We start from the raw sequence: 21160 nt of genomic DNA on the forward strand, positions 1-21160 counted from the left end.
GCAAGAGGCAAGGCTGGATGTGGCCCAGTACCTGGCTCCTAGAAGTGCACCTTCACCCGCCTGTGACAACCGCACCGAGACCAAGACAGCGTCTTAGACGAGGAGCAAAGTGCTAGAGGGACTGGAAAGAGAAAGGGACGCAGCTGAGAAGCAACGAAAGGTTTCCAGGAATACTGGCTTTTGAAAAGGAGCTGGGCCCCAACGAGCGCAGGACTGCTCCAGGACAGACAACTGCCTCTTCCCACCGCAAAACTATCTGCAGCCTGGTGAGGGCTGCACAAAATATGAAGGCACTTAAGAGGGAAGAGATATGGGAACATATGTATATGTATAACTGATTCACTTTGTTATAAAGCAGAAACTAACACACCATTGTAAAGCAATTATACGCCAATAAAGATGTTAAAAAAAAAAAAAAAAAAGAAACCAAAATATGAAGGCACTTAAGGCCCCTGAGCTGTACACTAAAAAAGGGTTAGCGTGATATTTTATGTCATGCATATTTTACCACAATAAAACACCCACCTGTAGCCATCCTCTCCTGTGCCCGCCTCTGCTAGAGACCCCAGCCCTCCCTCCTGTCAGAGCTTCCCCCCGCCCCACACCACCCTCATTATGTCCCACCGCCCCCTCTTTAACACAGGCCCACTCGGCCGGCTGCCACCGTCTTCCACCCTCTCCTCCCCGGCTCTGCACACCCTCTCCTAGCTCCCTGAACCTCTGGCTGCTCTCTTCTGCTTGTCCTTTTCCTTCCCGGGCCCTCTACCAACACCCGCACTGTGAAAACTGCTCTTCACGCTCCACATGCCCCATGGGAGAACTCTCCCACACCCAGCGACACCCTCCAGGTGAAGGTGACTCCCAAAACTACCCACCTCAGGTGTGTGTATGCACGTCTCCAATGCCTGCCTCACAAGCAGGTCGCACTCAGCATGCCCCAGGCTGAACTCACACCTGAGTCACACTCAAATAACCCCTTCACTTTTCCTGCCACCTCCATCCTCCACCGATACACCCCTGTCCATCTGGTAAGTAACACGAGCCAGAATTCCAGGTCACCCCTGCACTGCCCTCCCACTCACCCCACACCAGCCCCCGGCCCCGGGCTCCCACCTTCCAAGCAGTCATTACCCCAGCCCCCCCCATCCACCCCCGCCACCACCTCACGGCTCAGGTCCTCACCACCTCTCAGACTAAAGGAACAGGTTCCAAACTGATTTCCCTCTTGAAAACCATTTTTCCTCCTGTCCTAAAGGAGAAGTATTTGATTATAAAAATAACACGTATTCATAAAAAGTATTCAAACAATTTATAAATGCAGGAAGTGAAAATCATCTATAATTCCATCTTCAAGAGAACCTCTGCTGTTTCTAATTTTGCCTCCTTCTTCCCCAAAAAACCTTTATACTGCTTCAAAATGATCTTCCAAGACATCAATGCAAAGATTAAAAAACGCTTCACTGGGCAATCCAAAGAACAACTGACAGTTTCTTTGAGTGAGTCAGTGGCAGGTGGACAGAGGGGCACTGCTCTAGATTAAGGCAGACTTAAGAGACATAATGAACAGACATAAGATGTAAGATTAATTAAATCTTGATTCAAACAAACCTACTGTAAAATAAATTTTGTTTAGACTACTGGGGAAATTTGATTGTGGACTGGGTATTAGATGATGCTAGAGAATTTCTGTAATTTTGTTAGGTATAAAATGGCATGGTGATTAAGAAAACACCCATATTTTTTAGATACACACCGAAGTAGGGAAGAAATCACATGACATCTGGATTTGTTATAAAATACTTCAGCAAATAAAAAAAGGACAGATGGGGACTTCCCTGGCGGTCCAGTGGTTAGGACTCAGCGCTTTCACTGCGCCAGAGGTTCAATCCCTGGGCAGGGAACTAAGATCCCACAAGTTGCACAGCCACAAAGAAGAAAAAAAAAAAAAAAGGACAGATGAAGTAAATGTGGCAAAATATTGACAACTGTTAGATCTTGACGATGAGTATTTGTAGTTCACTGTATTATACCATATGCATCTTTATGTATTAAAAAACATGTTATAGAAATCTTCAATCTCCAAAAACACATGGCAGGGAAACTTCCACTGCCCCCCACCCCCTGACTCTCAAGTCAAAGAGCCTCAGAACTCCAGGACCCGGCTCCTAACATGGCCCACCCGCACCTTCCAAGGCCTTCTCATCCCATATTCCTGAGACCAACAAAACCACTGTGGACCCCCGACCTGCTCTGACCCTGGCAGGAGCCCCCAGCACCAAACAGAACCCTCTCCTCCCCTAGATTCCCGCTCCAATTTCATCCCATCCTCCCAGCGTGCTCCCGCTAAGCTCCTTCCCCTGCTGTCTCTCTGCCTCCTCACCCCAACCCCAGGCCGAGCTGCTAACTCTTCCACTTGTGCTGCAATGATCATCACCAGGTTCTAGAATTCCCTGCTCGCATCTATTTGCCTAGACTATGAGCTCCTTGAAGGCACAGTCCTACCTAGCCCAGAGCAGTCGTACAAACCATTACAGAGTAAAGTGAAGAGGACGCCAGCATGTCAAGGGGAGAGGTGGGAGAGATGGCAGGTGACAGAGTGGAGAAGTTATTACCATCAGGCTGCAGCTGAGGTCCACACACAAACAAAAAAGAACCAAGAAGACACGCTACGGTTTTGGGGCAGGGGTTGCACGAGAGAGGCGTGTCAGAGAGAAGCCTCCTCTCCCAGCATATTCCCGCGGGAGGAGTCCTGGCTTTCATTTTCTGGCATCTGCCTTTTGCAGAAGGAGTGCATTCCTGTGTGCACAACACACAGAAGGTGAGTGGGAAACTCTCTGCCGCTGTGAGAGGGGTCTGAGTCGTCCAGGGCCGCCTGTGACTAGGTGGGTCATCTGTCTAATTGAGGGTAAATGAGCGGCAGGGCCATTCGGCCACAGGTTAGAAGCCACTCTCTTCAACCATTTTAACTGGTAACAAAGCGGCATTCTGAGTGCCATGTGCCCGCCTCCTGTATCCATAACTTAACTGGTTCCTAATTTGGGAGGAAAAAAGATAGCCGTTATTTATGTATTGCCCCCACCACCAAAAAAAAAAAAGCCACAAAAAACTTGACTCTGTGGTAAGATTGCTTCAGCAGTAACATGTGGTCTGAACAACGCATTCAAGTGTCTAGTAAGTCCTTGCTATTGTTAGCGGCTTCTGTGGTTGTGAATGCAGCTGGAGGAAACCAAGTCAGGAGGACAGGGCAAGAGAAGGACAGCGTGGCCTGCAGAGACAGCAGGATGCACAAGAGGGCACAGAGCTTTGGGAAGGATGGCTGGGATGCGGCCACAGGGAACCTAAGGGGTTCTGGTTTCCAAGCGGAAGAGCCCTCTCCTGCGGAAGCAGCCACAGGAGGGCAGAGGGAGCGGCGATCAGAGGCAATGAGAAGGCTGCACGGTGGTGTACGGTGGATACCCACACGCCGTGTGAGAGGGAGGGGGGACCTTCAGCTGGAGAAAGGGGGTCTACAGAAACTGAGCCCGAGATTCAGAGAAGGCAGAAAGAAAAACTACATCGGGTGTTCAAGACAAGGGGAAAAACCAACCACAGAAAGGCACTGCTGAAAAAACTAGAGGAATTTTAAGTGTTAGTATTTCAGCCAAAGAAAAGATAAAGCCAACAAGCCAACTGTTAATATGAAAAAATAACAAGGGTACACGTGGGGCTCGTGACAGTATTCTATTTGCATATACTTTTAAAATGTTTCATAATAAAAACTTTTAGATGATAAATTTTTCAAAGGTGAAGGGAAGGGAACGGGGAAGTCTGTGCTGACTTCTACTACCTGCCAGTGACCCCACTCCACCCCCAGCCTGGGCTGCAACTTACCCATAAGCTGCGAGGCTCGGGAGAGAGCAGGTCACCAGGGCAGGCCTGAGTCAGCTGCACCCAACGTGGCCCTGCTGTATCCCACTCAGACCCACCAAACGCCTTTCTACACAGAACAAACAAAAGACAGAGCTTTTGGCAACAGTGTGTCCTGAGAGGAAGCCTGAACAGACATGTCCACGGTTACAGCTCTGGAGTTCATCCTGGCCTCCAAAACGATGCTGCGTTAGCAGTGTTATACTGGGAGGGGAAGAATGAAGAGGGGAGTAGAGGGAGAACTCCCAGGGGAGTCCAGGGTAAGAAAGGGCACCTCACCCCAACCCTCAAACCCTGCAACCACTGCCACTCTAATCCTGGCCCCTAAGGCCAGGAGGGGCAGAGGATGCACCCAACTCAGCTGAAGATCCACCGAGGGCGGCCACTGAGGCTGCAAGGCAATTCTTTGGAACAACAGTCCCACAGAGATAAGAGAAAGAAACTCCGAGCAAAAGAACAAGCTGAAGTGACCCACTGCCACCTGGCTTTTGCTTGACACAATTGCAGACTGGCGGTCCATCCTGAGGGTCTCTCCTGCCATCTGGGACTCTGCAGCAGCCCAGCCCCAGAACCACCTCTCTCCCCAACACAGGAGGCCCCCTGCCCCCCACCCCACCCAGCACCCATACCTCGGCCAGCTCCCGTTCGTTGATGCTCCTGGTGGCACCCCCTTTCTTCCTCGTGCATGACTCTCCTGCGGTGACCCTGTCGTCCCCTTTGGCGTAGCTGTGCACAGTGAGGACTCCCGTTTGCCCCTGGGCTCGGCAGGACAGAGGCTCACTGGTTTCTGAATCGGAAGAAATAGAATCCCGTGAAGAACCAGAGCCCAGGCTGGAAGATGACTTCTTTTTGGAGCCTGAGAAGACGAGACGACCCCCAAAAGAAACCGGATTCACAGAAAGGTCCAAGGCAGCCGCTTCCTGATCTTCCTCCTCTTCCTCCTCCTCCTCCTCCTCCTCATCCTCCTCTTCCAGCTTGACATTTTTAAGCTCTTCAAATTTGACTTCGGTGGAGTCGGAATAATCTGAAACACACAGACACATTGGACAGAGCCCACTTTCTCTTGTGCTTCTGAACTTCAAGAAAGGCAGAGTGACAAGACCAAGGAACATGGGCAGCAAGTGAGGCCTGGCTCTGAACTCTGACTCCACCACCGACAGGGTCCCTGTGTGATCTGGGGCGAGCTGCTTAGCTTCTCTGGGCCTCCAGTTTCATCCTCTGTAACTTGAGGATACTACCACCTCTCTCCAGGGTTCTTAAGTAAGAGATTGCTGCGTGTAAGGTGGGAGCACAGCCTTGCACACAGCAGACACTCAGTTAAGTGGCAGCTGTCACTTCCTCAGAAGTCTCCTGCAGCTCAGTAGAGACCCAGAGAAGCCAGGCTAGAAAGACTGCTCAACAGAAGGCAGCAGGGCCCCAGGGTCCAAGTCCATAGTGCTGACTGGCTCTCAGCAGACACTCCGAGGTCCTGTCGACGCAGCGATCCTCCAAGCCTGACCCGAGACTGATACAAGCCCCTTCCTAACACATCTATCCTCAACAACCGTCCTAGTGAACGCTTTCAAACACTGTACTGGACCGCACTGTCCTTTCCTAAAATACAAACAGCCTCTCAAGCCTCCCAATGAGCAAACTCTCAGGCGGCAGGCAGTCCCCCTATCGTCTCATCGTCTCATCCCATTTCTCAGGTCGCTCCTGTGACACACCCGTCTCCCACCCTTCCCACCCCTTGTTCAAATCACAGGAAATCACTGCCAGCTCCCCAAACAGCTCACGCTTGTACACGTCTCCGGGCCTGGGCCCCTGCTCCTCCTATCAGGGAAGCCCCTTCTATGTCGTCCCCCGTCTGTCTACCTGGAAAATCGCTGCTTACTCCGTAAGAGTTAATTCACGGGCACTTCACCAGGCAGAGGGTGGGCGGGGGCCTTTCCTCCACGTTCCTCAGCCGCCCTGGGTGACCCCAACCACAGCGCTTCCCACACTCCAATCACACCATCCGCTCACAGACCCGCCTCCCCTTTGTCACATCTGCGACCCTGCACTGATGTGGCGTCCCACACAGAAAAGAATGATCAGGGCTGTGGGGAAAAATACCATAACCAACTCACCTGGGAAGGTGAGACCGTCCTCAACTTGGCGCACGGAGCTGTGGGTGGGCCTCACAGGAGCAAGGGCGGCCTGGCACTCCGCCATATCGTACTGTCCAGAGCCCAGCTCCTCCCTGGGGAAGAGCTCGCTCTGACTCACCTCCTGTGGGATTTCAAGACAAACTCGGTGCCTCTTTGTCCCGATACGGTGCTTGGCCAGGCTGCAAGGAGGAGGGCAAACTTTTTAAGAGCCCCAGGATACATCTGCTTACACAAACACCTCCCCATACAACCCAAAATCAACGGCCAGGGCCTGCTTCACACTTTGGTGCCACCTGAGACCAGGGACCTCACCTCCCTGAGCCTGTTCCATCAAGTGCAAATAGGGATGTCACCACCCCCTTCACAGGTTTGACATGAGGCTTAAGAAAAGGTGTGCTGAGCACCTGCCAGAGCGCCTGGTGTATAGCAGGTCCCCGATAAATGTTCCTCCTTTCTTCCCCACACAGCCCAGGAGAAACGTTCCTGAGGACAGATGCTCTGGCTCAGACACCGAGGACCCTGGCCCCTGCCCTTGCGCGTCTCATTTCCTTCACTACTCTCTCCTTTTCAAAAAGCCCTCAAATGGGGACTTCCCTGGTGGTGCAGTGGTTAAGAATCCGCTTACCGATGCAGGGGACACAGGTTTGAGCCCTGGTCCGGGAAGATCCCACACGCCGCAGAGCAACTAAGCCCGTGCGCCACAACTACTGAGCCTACGCTCTAGAACCCCGCGAGCCACAACTACTGAGCCCGTACTCTAGAGCCGGCGAGCCACAACTACTGAGCCCTAGAGCCCGCGAGCCACAACTACTGAGCCCACGTGCCACAACTACTGAAGCCCGTACGCCTAAAGCCCGTGCTCCGCAACAAGAGAAGCCACTGCAGTGAGAAGCCCGCGCACCGCAACGAAGAGTAGCCCCCGCTCGCCACAACTAGAGAAAGCCCGCGCACAGCAACAAAGACCCAACGCAGTCAAAAATAAAAAAAATAATAATAAATTAATAAATAAATAAATTTATTTTTTAAAAAGCCCTCAAATGGCAATGAGAAAACTGGCTTCTCTGGCTCAGAGGGAGCCATGTCCTCGCACACACGCGAGCCTTGCTCCAGCAGACTACGGCCCATGTAGAGGTGCTACCACCCTTGGGTGGCAGCCATGAGGAAGCGCCTGAACACCTCACTGAGGATTCTGGGGCCTGTACCAAGAAAAACATTCCCTCAGCTGTGCTCAAACACCCCACTCAGAAGCAGCCTCTCGGCAGGCTACGGGAGCTGCCAGACACGCTTCCCTCAGGCAGCTGGGCCCGAGGGCTGCAGGGTTACCTCCTCTTCAGGTCACCCTCCTCTCCATCCTCAACCCCCTCCATGTCGTCCTCCTCCGGGCACTCCTCCTCCTTCCGGGCTCTCGGGGCCAGTTCACTCTCCTTGAGAAACTCGGCCGCTTCTGGCGTGGGCAGAGTGTGGTCGATTACAGTGCTGTCCTTCCCAGCTTTCCAGAGTTTGTACCTTTCTGGCTGGAACCTCCTCACAAACACGTCCATGGAGATCTTCACCATGTCCTTTCTGCAGGAGCACTGTCGCAAGGTGCCAGAGGAGCTCCAGGTGAGACACTTTCCCTGCTCCTCCCCCGACCCCCTCCTCCCATTTCCTCCCTCCGAATGGGAAAAGACACAAGACGGATTAGGCTGAATTGTTTGGGTTCACAGGCTGAGGGCATAACGTCCTTGCAGAGCCTTCACACATGAAAGGAAGCAGGGAAAAAAGGGTGGAGGACACATGGCACTGGGGCGAGTCAACCTGGGCGCTAACTAGGGCGCATGGAGAACAGTTAGAGATGAGGCTCAGCGTTAGACCCTGGATGGTCAATGTCCACCTTCCCTCTGCTGTCTATCCAAGCCAGGAGCACAGGAGTGAATCTACTCCTAGCCAAACGTCCAGCCCTGCTGCTTCCCTAATGTAAAAGGAAGCCCTTAAGATTTCTCCTAAACAGAGAAATCCCAGAGTGGCTAAAGCAAGAAATAGCACAGTGTGTAGGTGTAGTTTTAATGCTCAATGGACTCAAGCACGGAAACCTCATTTTATACAACTCAAATCTGAACAAATCTTTTAAAATTCTTTGTGAATACAAGATGCTGGCACTTTTGCACATTCCCCGCCACTCTGCTTCTGAATTCCAGCAGCTCAAAGAAATGTTCTAATCACCAGCCGGTGTATCTAAGAAGGTTGGCTGGCTCAACCAGTCATTTTTAGACACAGTTATTGTGAAGGAAACCCAGCGGACTTACCAGCACAGCTTGTTTGCCATACTCGATCCACCGCCGGGTAGCAAAATTAGTGGACTCAGCACAGTTGAAGCCATGGTTAAAGCCGGCATGGTACCCGTAAGGGAAAGTGATCATAAATTCTCCAGCTTCCTGAGTCACCTGAACAAGAGCAAACGGGAAGCAGCTGCAGCAAACGGCAGGCGTCTAGAGACCTGGAAAGTTGTGTTCCAGCTCTGCCACAACTGAGCTTAGTGGCCAGGGATGGGTCACAAAACCACTGGGGACTTGGTGTCTTCTGTGACATGCAAAACCTCTACACATCAGACACCATGACTGTAATTAATGACTCCTCCAGATGACACTGTTCAAGGGGGCTTGACCCTCCTCTGGCACCAGGAAGGGGTAGCCCACCTTTAATGCTTCGAGATCAAAGGATGATACAGATTAGCCCTGGCCCACACCTGGTACAGAGAATCAAGTAGAATAAAGCTCCTCTGTGAAACACACACCAGAAAGGGTGGTTTCCGTGTAAGCCACGGGCTGCTGTGTGCAAAATCCACTCACCTTGTCAAAGGGAATTCCGTATTTCTTCAGCATTAAAGGAGAAATCAAGGTCATCTTATGGCGGAGAAAAGCCTCACAGCTTTGAGCACTGCCCGGGAAAAAGCCTGTTTAATTGAAAACGGGCACAGTTAACACACAGCCCCACACTGGCTCTGTAACCCTGGAGTCACCTCACACCGTGCATCTCATCTACATGATAAGGAGGATGAATCACCAATGTGATCTCCACAGATTCTTCTAGCTTCAGGTCAATCCTAAGGTTCTACAACGAACCTCTGGGCTGTCTCCTGTGTAGGCTGTTACATGGGTGATTCATCAAATCCTGTTTGGGGGATTGCCCCAGGTGCCTCTGTTCTCACAAAGACCTTTGAACAATTTAGAGCCTTTCTCCATTCACTGGGATCCTCAATCTTTTGTTAGTAACACAACTACAGCACACACGACCCAAGCTCTTGTGAAATAGGCTCTGTAGAGGTACAAATCTGTTAGAGTCCACTTAAAAGAACCAAAGCATAAAATTCAATTTTGACTTGATGATTTGGGTTTTTGGCAAAAGAACCAGACCCAATGTGACCAATACACTATCCCTGGTCAAATAAACCCATGCATGATAAAACTGAGGCAAACACAGTCTAACACTTAGTAAGTCCCTTCCCAAGACAAAGCGGGAAAAGGCTCTGATTTTAGTCGCTCTGATATGTAACCGATCTGGCAGTCTGGCTCACTCCCCACATGTGGGCCTGAGAAAGGACCACAGCAAGTGGACACCTCAGAGCAATGAGCGCAGCTCACAGGCAGGTCTGACCCAGCAAGCGGAGCGGACCCCGTACCTTTGGCCAGGCGCTCCAGCCGCTTTCCGTGCTCAGGCGGGACGGAGTACCTGCAAGCACACAGAAGCACCGGCCGCTGAGCAGAGGGGCGCGTCCCCCCTTTCAGAACAGCTTGAAATATCAGACTTTTCAACTTCCCAACCACGAGAACTAGATAGGGATCTGGAGAAATGAAGTATTAGACTGTTTGGGCAGAGGAGGGCAGAGCACACGCAGAAGTGTGAGCGATTTTATCTTTTATAGTCATTCATTTAACAAGACATTTATTGAATATTTACCATGAACCAGGATTTATGGTACACACTCAGTGTTGCTCTCCTTTAGAATGTTGTTCATGCAATAAAAGTTTAAAAAAAAAAAAAAAAAAAAGGAGGAGGATGGCATTAATGTGCTCCTGGCAGAGCCTGAAAGGCCTAACTGGGATGAGATAGAGGGAGGAAGATGGGAAACGAGGTGACAATGGATCAGGTACTGGAGACCTGGCCCCTATGTGCTGAGCCCATTTCCCTTTGTCTCCACAACCGTGTACTGATTATCCAGTAACCACTCACTCCTCCACCACCGTGGGTATCTAGACACCATAGGAATTGCCCTTCATTAAAAAATGAACAGAAAAAATAAAAAACACATAGAAGACTATTTAAAACTTTTGCACAACTGTTAAGCTTTATATTCGGGAACTCACAGTGAGTCTGACTTACCCTTACAATGCATTCTAAAAATGATTCCACAACAAAACCTTCCCATCCCAAATAGCTTTGTTATGCAACAAAACAGATGAGGAGCTGAGGAAAATGTCTGTCACCTAAAGGACTCTGTGATCCATCAGGCAACCTTGCACAGAAGTCTCTAAAGGAACCACTTCAGATGACCTAAAGAGTGTATATAGCAACTAGAAAACCTCTTGACCCGAGAACAGAAAGTCCAATTTCAGGGAACTTCAGAGTAAACATGGTGAAGACACAAAAGCTAGAGTCTAGAAGTCTAGCCACCTAAGGAAGGAACTGGGACAGTAGTTAGGGGGTGATCACAGGCTCAAAAGGGTTTTCCCCCTTCCAAGACTGGAAACTGGAAAGCATCTGACAGAAGAAAAGAAAAGCCCTGGGAAAGGATGCGGCTGAAGATACCGGAAAGGAATGGAGACGGATACAGTTTCCACGACTCCCCCTGGCCTGGCCATGGTGTCCCCTCCGGCTTCCTCGCTCCTCCGTCCTCATGCACAGCACGCAAACCACAAGGGACTTCCTTCCTCTGGTTACTCAAGACGCCGTGCTCGCTCTCAAGTCTTTGCATGTGTTGTTACAACCACCCAGACACCCTTCCCTCAGTCCCCCTTCCGAAGCCACCACCACCCCACCCAGCCATGTCCTCATCTGCGAGCTCTCGGCTCAGCTGTCCCCTCTTCCAGGGGAGCCTTCTCTAGTACCCATGCTCACACACCTTCCTGTGTGGACCTATTACAACCACTGTTCCCCATCGGAGCTTTTCTCCCACTTTCTCTCTCCTGGCCAGTCCCCTATCTGCGTGAGGGTGGGCACCTCATCTGTCTTTTGCTTTGCTGAAGGCAGCAGCTTCGCTAACATGCTGAGATAGATGGGTGGGCACAGGAAGAAACGAGAGAGCTTTCTCGGATTTCTCCCCAGCCAGACGGCGGCCTCGGTGGAGAGCAGGGAGCGGACGCTGCGTGGTCCTGCGTCCCCTCGTGAGTAAAGCACACACTGCTGCTCACCAAATATTTTTTCCATGAGGAAAAGAAAGCTTTCTATCATCTGAAGAAGTGACTCCAGTCTTGGAAGTCTGCCTCTAAGAAATGCCTCAGGCCTGTTCAGAAAAAGAAACCAGACAGCAGTGGGAGAGCCCCCATGGCTCTCAGTCACTCAGGCCCCTTTCTGTTTTCATACTGTGGTACCAAGTGCCCGGCCCGCTAACGCCTGCTACTCCAAGGGCAGGGAGAGCACCAGAGCTCAAACAGCACCTTACTGCTTGAAAGTCGGAACAAAACGTAACACACCAGTCCCACCCTAAGCCTGCCGAACCAGAATCTGCATTTTGCCCGATTCCAAGGTGTTCCCTGGGCACATGAAAGCTGAGAAGCCCCAGTGCCAAGTGCAGGCCGACTTTACCAGGATTTGGGTTCTCCGAAGTGCAGGTAATTGATGCTGTACAGGTCCATGTCTTCGGTGTGCCAGGCAAAGGATGTCTTCCACATGCCGAAGTACAGGTATGGGGTGTTCACGCCCTCAATGGTGATCCCGCTCTCCTTTTCCACCAAGTCCAGGATTGTTTTCAGCCGGCCAATATTCCACTCATCAACATGCTGCAGAGAAAGTTATACTGAATATAAACTGAGGCTCTGAACCCACCAATCACAGAGCAGGTCACAGGTGAGCTGTCACTCCTAACAAAGATTGGGAATAATGTTGAAACTACATGGCCCTGAAGATCACAGCACCCCTCACTCGCTGTTCAGAGCTGCCACTGGAACCGACGCCATTACACCTCCGAAGGGCAAACACCAGTTGGTGAACAACACTGAACACTAGTACATGAAAGATGAAAAAGGAGGGACAGCCACCTGTTCTAAACCCAAGAAGAAGAGTTTGCACAGAAGCTAAAGAAACTTAGGTCAGGACTTCCCTGGTGGTGCAGTGGTTAAGAATCCGCCTGCCAATGCAGGGGACACAGGTTCGGGCCATGGTCCAGGAAGATCCCACATGCCGCGGAGCAACTAAGCCCGTGCACCACAACTACTGAGCCTGCGCTCTAGAGCCCGCAAGCCACAACTACTGAGCCCACGTGCCACAACTACTGAAGTCCGCGCACCTAGAGACCATGCTCCACAACAAGAGGAGCCACCGCAAAAAGAAGCCCACGCACCGCAACGAAGAGTAGCACCCGCTCGCCGCAACTAGAGAAAGCCCGCGCGCAGCAACGAAGACCCAACGCAGCCAAAAATAAATTAATTTAAAAAAAAAAGAAAAAGAAAGAAACTTAAGTCAAAAGAGGAAAGTACTCTCAAACCATAAAAAATACAAAGCATGGGAATCAACTGTACTAATTTGTGACTTATCTAGCCCTTATTTCCACTGGGCAGTGTCTTCAGTACAAAGTCTACAATGTTATCCTGAGCTGTAAAGGTCATCGAGGAGCCCACTTCCTATAAGCACGTTCTGGATTTATGCCTACAAGCTTCACTTCCCACCACTCAAAAAAGCTGTCATCAACAAAATTGGAATCCACTTTTTAAACATCTTCCTTCAAATAATTTACAAAAACAATAAATTAATCAGAGTGATAATCCCTAAAACACCCTACAGATTTTTTAATCATCCAAAAAACAGTCCCAAATATTTCTTCCTTGTACCATATCTAAGGCTGTTCTCTATGCCAAAAAGCACTAAATCCTAAGCCAATGCAATTTGTTAAAACAGCTTTTGCTACAGAATCTTGTTTGAGGATTCTGAAAATCTAAATATGTTTCTCTTCTTAAATATATACCCCTTTCATTATATTGGTCAGTGATCTTTTTTCTTCAGAAACCACATTGCCCTCCCCCAACATTTCATTTACTGTGATCCCACCCTGTCTAGAACTCATCAGAGCTACCACCCACGGACTCTTCTAACAGCCCTTGCTAAGAACACCATATCATCCAATTCACATGTAGAGTGGGAGAAATAAAATTCAGTCACATGCAAAACTACCCACAATTAAGTGAGCACAGCCCATCACCTGGTGGTGGGCCATTCCTTTGTCCAGACACCCATTCAGCAAAACAGCTTTTTGGTGCCCACTACATGCTGGGCAGATGAAAATGGTATTAAATTACAAAATCGCAAAAATGCTGCATAGAGATCCCAGGAGGTCTCACCTTTTCATAGAGAGTGCCATTCACATCTGCACCATAGATTGGGGGATTGAATGTGAGATTTTTCCAGTATTTCCGTTCAAGCTCTTCAAATTCACTATAGCGTGGGGTACAGTACCTTTAAAGAGTTAAAAAAAAAAAGTGTTAGCCACTTATAAGGGACTAAATACATGAGGCATTATGAACAGCACAAGACACAATCCCCTGTTCCAGGGATAGCAAGACATTTCAAATGAACGAGACATAACCTTGGCCTTCAAGGTTCCAATACAGTACCCAGTAACTCCCTCAACATCCCTTCGTGGGTTCTGGGCCCAAAAAACGTAACGTACACAAAGATGTAAGCCCATCTTCCTTAAGAGGATGATATCCTCCACTTTTTCAAGAGACTCTACTGTAACTACACACTGCACCCGTCAGGAGTGGCCTGGCCACACAGGGAGAAAATAGGCTTCCAAACTTGTGAGAACCAAGACTGCAAATCCCCATGTATCCACAGACAACCAAAACCCAGCACATGGAGAGCTGAGGCCCTGGAACAGCATTCACTTCCCTGCACTCTAAGGAAGCGTCTCCAAGAGGGCTCACTTCAGTTGTCACTGCTACATTCCCAGCATCCTATGCAGCGTGGCTAACATTCAACAAATAATCACGCCTGAAAACCAAATATTTTAATAAAAATATAAAATAGTCCTAAAAACATAAAAATAGGTTTTTGCACATCAAATGTTCCATTTAGCAAAATACATGTGTATACATATGCTCACACACTCAAATACACACACACCCCTATCTATCTATCTATCTATCTATATATATATATATCTCCCCACATAATACCATTAAAAATATCTGTACTCTTTAGCTCAATAATCACATACTGAAAACTTACTCCCCAAAAAATCTCTTAAAAATTCAAACCACTTAAAAATTACTACACAATTTAAAAAGAATAACGTGTAAACCTAATAGGTATTTGAAAATGCACACTATAACTCAAATGGCCAAAAAAACACGATAAGGAGTGGAAGACCAAAATGAAACTGTGTGGAGATAATGAGATGAGTGGGAAAAAAAAAAATCTTACTTTAAATACTGCCTTACATTTTGATGTTAAACTAATGAATAATAAAGTTTAGAACTCTCAAGTTCCCTTTAAATACAAATAACTCTACTTCCAACTGATCTGCTTTAAAAGTTTAGGTTTCTACCCTACTGGGTTTTCTTAAAGCTGGCTGACCACACAGACAGAAATCAAAGGTAAGAATTGGTTGTATTTCAGATGAAGGGAAAAGACACAGGACCGGCTGATTTAAAAAGAGGTGTCCTGAAAGATGGTAAGGCCTACCATATGTTGATGAGACAGGAAGAACGGCACAGGGGCCTGAGTGAGGCCAACCCGACGTGAAACAAAGCAAGTGTGCTTGGCACGCCGCAGAGCTAGGAAGCAGACATGAAGACGGCACAGCCTGTCATCTGCAGAGCATGGCACACTTCTTCAACAGGCTTTTACACAGATTCTCTCATTAGACAGCAGGTTGACCAGCAATAGAGATGCTTTAAGAGTCAGGCTGCCAATAACACTGGAAGCCCACATTTAGAACTGTGCTATGTCAAAGGAAAAGAAGGCAGAGCACAGACGGAGAAAGTGCGCGACCTGATGTGAGATGATAAAGCGCTCCAAGTGTGAAGCCTGGCAAGCTGAGGCTCTACTCCGAGCCTCCACGGCAGAGCCGCAAAAACCTCTGGCTGAAACCAAGATATGCGTGGACCAAAAAGGCTCAGGAGAAGAGGCAAGGGGGAGGGAGGAATCCCTTGTGGAGCCACAAAATGAAGAAGTAACAAGGGAAGGGAGAAGATCCAAGCAAGAGGATTAAGAAGGACTAGTCACAGCCCAACAAGGGGAACACACAACTTATTCTCTGTAAATCTGAGGTAATGAGAGCAAAATATTAAAAACAGCAGAGGAAAACAACTGAAAACAGCAGGCCTGAACAAAGATGTTTCCAACAGAGACAAGAACATACAGATGATGATGGAGTGACAGAAAACACCAACCAGCTTGGTAGTTCACTCACATTTGGTTAATGTCACAAAGGAAATGAGATAGCATCTGTAGGGGTAGTGAGGAGTTTGACATGATTAAAGACAGGAGGACCCAGAAGGAAGAGATTAACTTAAACTACGAAGGGCACTTTTTGATAAGTGGGTGGTATCAATACATCCGGCCAACGCTCCTCTTGAACCAACTCCAAGTTTCCCCTTTGCAACCTTGCAAATTATTAGAGTCAGAAAATGATCCTACTTTTGAAGGAAAAACAATGGGATTACTTTATGTAAAAATGTATACAAGTTTAGACTGTGACTGTGTACCGCGATGAGGAACGCTTCCATGTAAAGAGCGGACAGAGAGACAGATGCTAGAGGTGAGGAAATTGTTCTTCAGTGGGATGGCAGCAGTCCTGGAGACTGCTTTGCACGTGAGATATTAGGTCCCAGATGCTAGGACAGGTGGGAAGGAACGTGTTTTCACTCACTTATCGCTATTGGCTATCTTGCGGAACTCTCGAACAGTCATGGCTTTCTTCTGTATGTTGTACTGAGTAAAGAGGCCAGACTGCCCAGTCACCAGCTGCTGGATCGGGGCAGGAATGACCAGGTCATCAATATCATCATAGGACGCTCGTGGCTTCCACTCCTTTGGAGGAACAACCTGTAGGGAACACAAGAAACAAAGAGATCAGAAACCTGACAAGCTGGTCAGAGTCCAAGAAGTGTGCAGGCCAACAGCCGATTCCACTAAAAAGTCATGTGGATTTAACCATGCTCACCCAAATACGGCAAGTCACACTGTCATGCTAGCCCTGATCCAGTTCTGCTACCAACTAGCTGCCTAGTTGCAATGATCTAAGGTACGGAATTCTCAGCCTCAGAATCTTATCTGGGCACCAAGACAGGAGGTTGAAGAGTTGATTGTCTCTCAATCTAACAGAAAGTTCACATGGGAAGCCAAATTACTATCAGAGTGCTGGATGAGACTGAAACCGAGAACGAGAGAAGTTGGATTGATGAAAACACCCTTCTCCACCAAGAGATGGAAGCACCACAGCAGCTGGCCCTGGGACACTGCTCTCTTCCTCCCTTTTAAACATTCTAAGCAGCTCTTCTCCAACCTAAAAAGAGATACTTCAGATGTTAACGAAAGGAATTAACTTGTAAATAGGACAGTAAATATTCAACTACCACCAAGCCTGCCTTTCAGTAAAACTCGGTTCTTCCAGCCTTCATTTAGGAAAAATCTTACTGCCACCCTGAGTCCCAAAGGCCCCGTCCCCCACCTTAGCCAGCCCAGCCCGATGAGCTCCTTGGGATTCAATGTAGGCAATATAACGACTGAAGTTCCGGAACTCCTCCATAGTCGGGTAAAAGGTCATTATCCGAGCACTGGGATTCAAGGTTTCAGATTCAGAAGCCATTTTCCCTCCTTTTTGAGGTCACTTTGGTCAGGCAGGAATCTGAAGAAATACATTAAGAACATAAAATTATATAAAATGTGGGCTTCCCTGGCGGCGCAGTGGTTAAGAATCCGCCTGCCGATGCACGGGACACGGGTTCGAGCCCTGGTCTGGGAAGATCCCACATGCCGCGGAGCAACTAAGCCTGTGCGCCAGAACTACTGAGCCTGCGCTCTAGAGTCCGCAAGCCACAGCTACGGAAGCTCCCGTGCCTAGAGCCCGTGCTCTGCAACAAGAGAAGCCACTGCAATGACAAGCCTGCACACTGCAAGGAAGAGTAGCCCCCGCTCACCACAACTAGAGAAAGCCCCGTGCGCAGCAACAACGACCCAACGCAGCCAAAAATAAATATTTTTAAAAATGTTAAAAAAATTATATAAAATGTAATTAAGATTGAATGCTGGAAATGTCAGTGCTGAAAACAGTAAAAGATGAAGAAATTCTGAAGCAGCAGTAAGACCTCACACCTGGAATCTGCCTCTAGGCAGGTCATTTAAATGAGTAAGACACACTGGGACAGAAAAGGTTCTGCCTAAAGGATTCTAATGTACAAAATTGCCTGTATTTAAACCTCACTTACATGGAGACATTGTTTCAGCTAAAAAAGGGAAACTATAATTATTTGGTTGTTGGTCCCATCTAACAAAGCAGCTGCCCCGCCCATATTTTACCCTTCTCTTTTCAGCTGCTCCCTTATTCACACCTTGCTAACTGTTTCTAAGTATTAAACTTAATACACTACAACCAGATTTTTTTTTTTAATAAAATTCAATCTATGGGCTCCCTTCTAGCGCAAAGCTTTAAAACAGGATTCTAGATTCCTAAGAAAAGTTAGTTGGCTACCAGATTACGAAGTTTAAGGGTTAAAGAGTACCCTGATATTAGTAGCCTGAGCTATGATTTTTGAAACCCTGAAGTGAAATTATTCTCATATCTAAACCAAAATGCAGTTTCAGCACTGCTATATGAAGTCAAGCTAGACACTAGTTCAATTGCACCGTACCCAGAACTCAAAGGACAAAATTTAAACAGGCAATAAACTGGCAATAAAGGGCAAACTTCATAACTGACTGGAGGTGAAATAAATACTACTTTGTTTTTAGATGAGGCCTTCAGTTAAGTGGGTGCATCCCCATTGCCTGGTAACACAATAGACTATTTTGACTGAATAAGAACCAAGCACACCAGCTAAAAGAAGCCAGTTTAGAAGCAAAAACCGTATGTCCTTTTCTTTACTCAATTCCCCCAATCTGGGTCCCAAAGCCATGGCAGTTCAGCTCCAAGAGTCCCCTTGAGAGCTGGAGCGATCAGAAGGGAGGTAACTGTGTCCAACCTACCAACAATCTAGTAAAAGGTTGGGAAGACAGCATGGAGTAGAACTGTCTTTGGTAGGAGAGAAGACAAGTCCCAGTACCCGCATCTCTCCGGCTTCCATTTCACCAAAAATAAAGTGCGTTCCTGCCCTGGTGCTTTCCTGCACCTCGTCAAACTTTGCATGGCAGATATACTGTTAAGGCCTGTTTTACATACCAGGAAATTTACCCACAGTCCTGTAATGTGCTCCTAGTGCTCCTTCCATTACTCTGTGCTGCCTACAGCATAATCTCCACTTAGTCTAAGCCCTTTGCAAGGGCAGATCCAAGTGTAGAGAGGAACCTAAAGTTTTATGCAATCTTGAAGACCCTTTCTTTAAAAAAAAGTATACAAAATATCTTACTCTTGCAAATTTTATAAAGACACATAATCATGTGAACACAGTGTTAGGGCCCATCGTAGGGCCTCCAAAACCCCTAATGGGGCTTCATCTGCCTCTGGCCTTATTCATCTTTGTAAGCCTAGAACCTAGAACAATGCACAGCACAGAGTAGGCACTCAGTAACTGTTGAGTAACTGATTTCTTTGCCCTTACCTCAATTGCTCATTCCTTTTCTTCTACCCTAGGATTCCCTTCCCTCAATCTATTCCCTGGGGAAAGTTCCCGTTCCCTGACACCTTCCTCCCCCCACCCAGCAACAAAGCCTACTGGTTTAAGAGAGCACTGCCCCAGAGTTAAAACAACTCTGAATACAGATCCAGTCTCTGCCATTTATTAGCTGTGTGACCTTGGCTGTGTAAGCTGCCCGAGTCTCAGTTTCTCCTCCTGTAAAATGGGGATCCCAACCTCCTTGCCCTGCAGGGTTGCTGTGATTAACTCAGATGATGCAAGAGAAACGCTAAGCACTAGGCCGGGTACTTAACAACTCAATAAAGGGAGCTGTTGCTAACAACCACCTCAAACTCCCGTCCCCTCCCCTCGCAGCTGCCCCCGCGGGTATCGCTCCCAAGGTAGCCCCCCGCTCCCAAGGTCCCCGAAGCTCACCGCGTAGACGCCCGGCCCCTCCCGGCCCCGCCGCCTAGGCGAGTGAGTCCGGGCCGCAGGAAGAAGAAAATAAGACCCAGTAGACCCGCCCACCCTTCCCGACGTCCATTGGCTATAAGAGATTGGAAAGGGCCAATCTCAGGACCCATTTCAGAAGCGCCTGCTCCCATTGACCGAGAACCATGCCTATCACTGACCGCTGAAGGCCGCCCTCCGCCCCTCCCCCACCAGAGCTCACGGTCACGGCTACAGAAGCAACAAACCTAAAGGATTCAAAAACCCTCTGGTTCTTACTTAAAGCCCACTGCCCCGGCAGGGCTAAGGCCCGACTTCTGCTGTCGCCACTAGCCGATCCCACTGCTTTTCCAGCCGGCGAAGGACGAAGCTCCGCCTCCTCTAAAGTAGGCCTCTGCGCAGTCGCACAGCGCTCCACAGAGTCAACCAATCCAGGGGCTGCTAGGAGCTTTCAAACAGCCAATGAACGCGCTCTGCAGCCGCCCCAAAGTATTGGCACATCAATCGGCTCAGCCTATGAGCGCCGGCTAGGGCTGTTGCCAGGAGGAAACGCTGTACCACTCGCGACCGCGGCCACTGAGCAATCTCTGCTGAATTGCAGAACTGGCCAATCGCAGGCGGGCTTCTGGCCGCCCGTAGCTAATCTGGATTAAAAGAGTTGAGTGCCTAGAAATGGGCTAGGTGGCCAGGGTAAAGGCACTGATGAGGTCGTTGTAGGATGTTTCTAACGAAAGGGTGGGGACAGTATTCTGCGGGGTCAGTAGAACCCTTACCTAAGGTAAAAGTGCGCTGGGGACCCTTAGGGGTGGCTTCCGAGGTCAAGGAGTTCCTGATAAGGTGACCAACCTGTCCCAGATGGCCCAGTACTGTCTCGGTTTTTAAAACGCAGAAAGTCCCGTGTCTTGGGAACCCCCTCACTTGCCGGCAAACCGGGACATTTCTTGAAAGGAGCAGTTCCTAAGGGGAAAGGAGCTCTGTGGGTCATTAGGACAAGTCCTGAGGGGGGATGTCCTTAGGGTCATTAAAAAGCAGTTCCTCCGTGAGTAGGGATTTGGGGGTCATTAGGAGCAGCTCTTGGGGTGGGGGGGAGAAGATCCCGGAAGTCATTAGACACACTTCTGGCGGGTGAGGGGGTTCCTGGAAGTCATTAGGAACTGTTCCTGAGAGGTAGTGAGTCGCTCTAAGGAGCCCCCAGATTGTCAAGGGTGATGGGGAAGGAAGCAGACAGGACACTCTGATAGGTCAAAGAGAAAAGTAGAATACCCTCAACCTGAGTCATGAAAGATGTACCAAGTTACTCCCAGATGAGTAGTGCTGTGGTGCACTGTAAAGAGCTATGGAGGGACTTCCCTGGTGGTTCAGTGGCTAAGAGTCTGCATTCCCAGTGCAGGGGTCCCCGGTTCCATCCCTGGTCAGGGAACTAGATCGAACATGCCGCAGAGTTCTCATGCCGCAACTAAAGATCCCATGTGCCGCAACTAAGACCCACCGCAGCCAAATAAATAAACAAATAAATAAATATTAAAAAAAAAAAAAGAGCTATGGAGTCAGATCTTGTTTAAAACCAGTTGCTCCTCTAAGTTTGGGTTTTCCCACGAGTAAAAAGGAAAAGATAATACCTGCCTTGCAGGATTGTTGTAAAGATGAGAGTTAATATATGTTGGTAAAAAGGATGGTATTACATAGAATGGAATGGACATAAAACAACTG

General features: G+C 48.7%; 1 protein-coding gene across 4 annotated transcripts in view; it reads right to left on the bottom strand.

Annotated features, from left to right (window-relative positions):
* Positions 1-19826, bottom strand: part of KDM4A (lysine demethylase 4A) — a 41001-nt gene extending 21175 nt beyond the window's left edge. For 2 of the 4 annotated variants that reach the window (XM_061184332.1, XM_061184335.1), the window contains exons 1-11: positions 19730-19826; positions 16900-17076; positions 16099-16274; positions 13565-13679; positions 11817-12010; positions 9694-9743; positions 8864-8967; positions 8321-8458; positions 7359-7609; positions 6015-6214; positions 4536-4930 (exon numbers count right to left, since the gene is read on the bottom strand). In XM_061184332.1, coding sequence (XP_061040315.1) covers positions 4536-4930; positions 6015-6214; positions 7359-7609; positions 8321-8458; positions 8864-8967; positions 9694-9743; positions 11817-12010; positions 13565-13679; positions 16099-16274; positions 16900-17037 — 1761 coding nt within the window. In that variant the 5' untranslated portion in view covers positions 17038-17076; positions 19730-19826. Of the gene's footprint in view, positions 1-4535; positions 4931-6014; positions 6215-7358; positions 7610-8320; positions 8459-8863; positions 8968-9693; positions 9744-11816; positions 12011-13564; positions 13680-16098; positions 16275-16899; positions 17077-19435; positions 19507-19729 lie in introns of those variants that run through there. The other 2 variants (XM_061184333.1, XM_061184334.1) reach the window with 2 other exon arrangements.
* Positions 19827-21160: the final 1334 nt, after the last annotated feature.

This window comes from Eubalaena glacialis, chromosome 3 (assembly GCF_028564815.1).
Source record: "Eubalaena glacialis isolate mEubGla1 chromosome 3, mEubGla1.1.hap2.+ XY, whole genome shotgun sequence".
Taxonomy (NCBI): Eukaryota; Metazoa; Chordata; class Mammalia; order Artiodactyla; family Balaenidae; genus Eubalaena; species Eubalaena glacialis.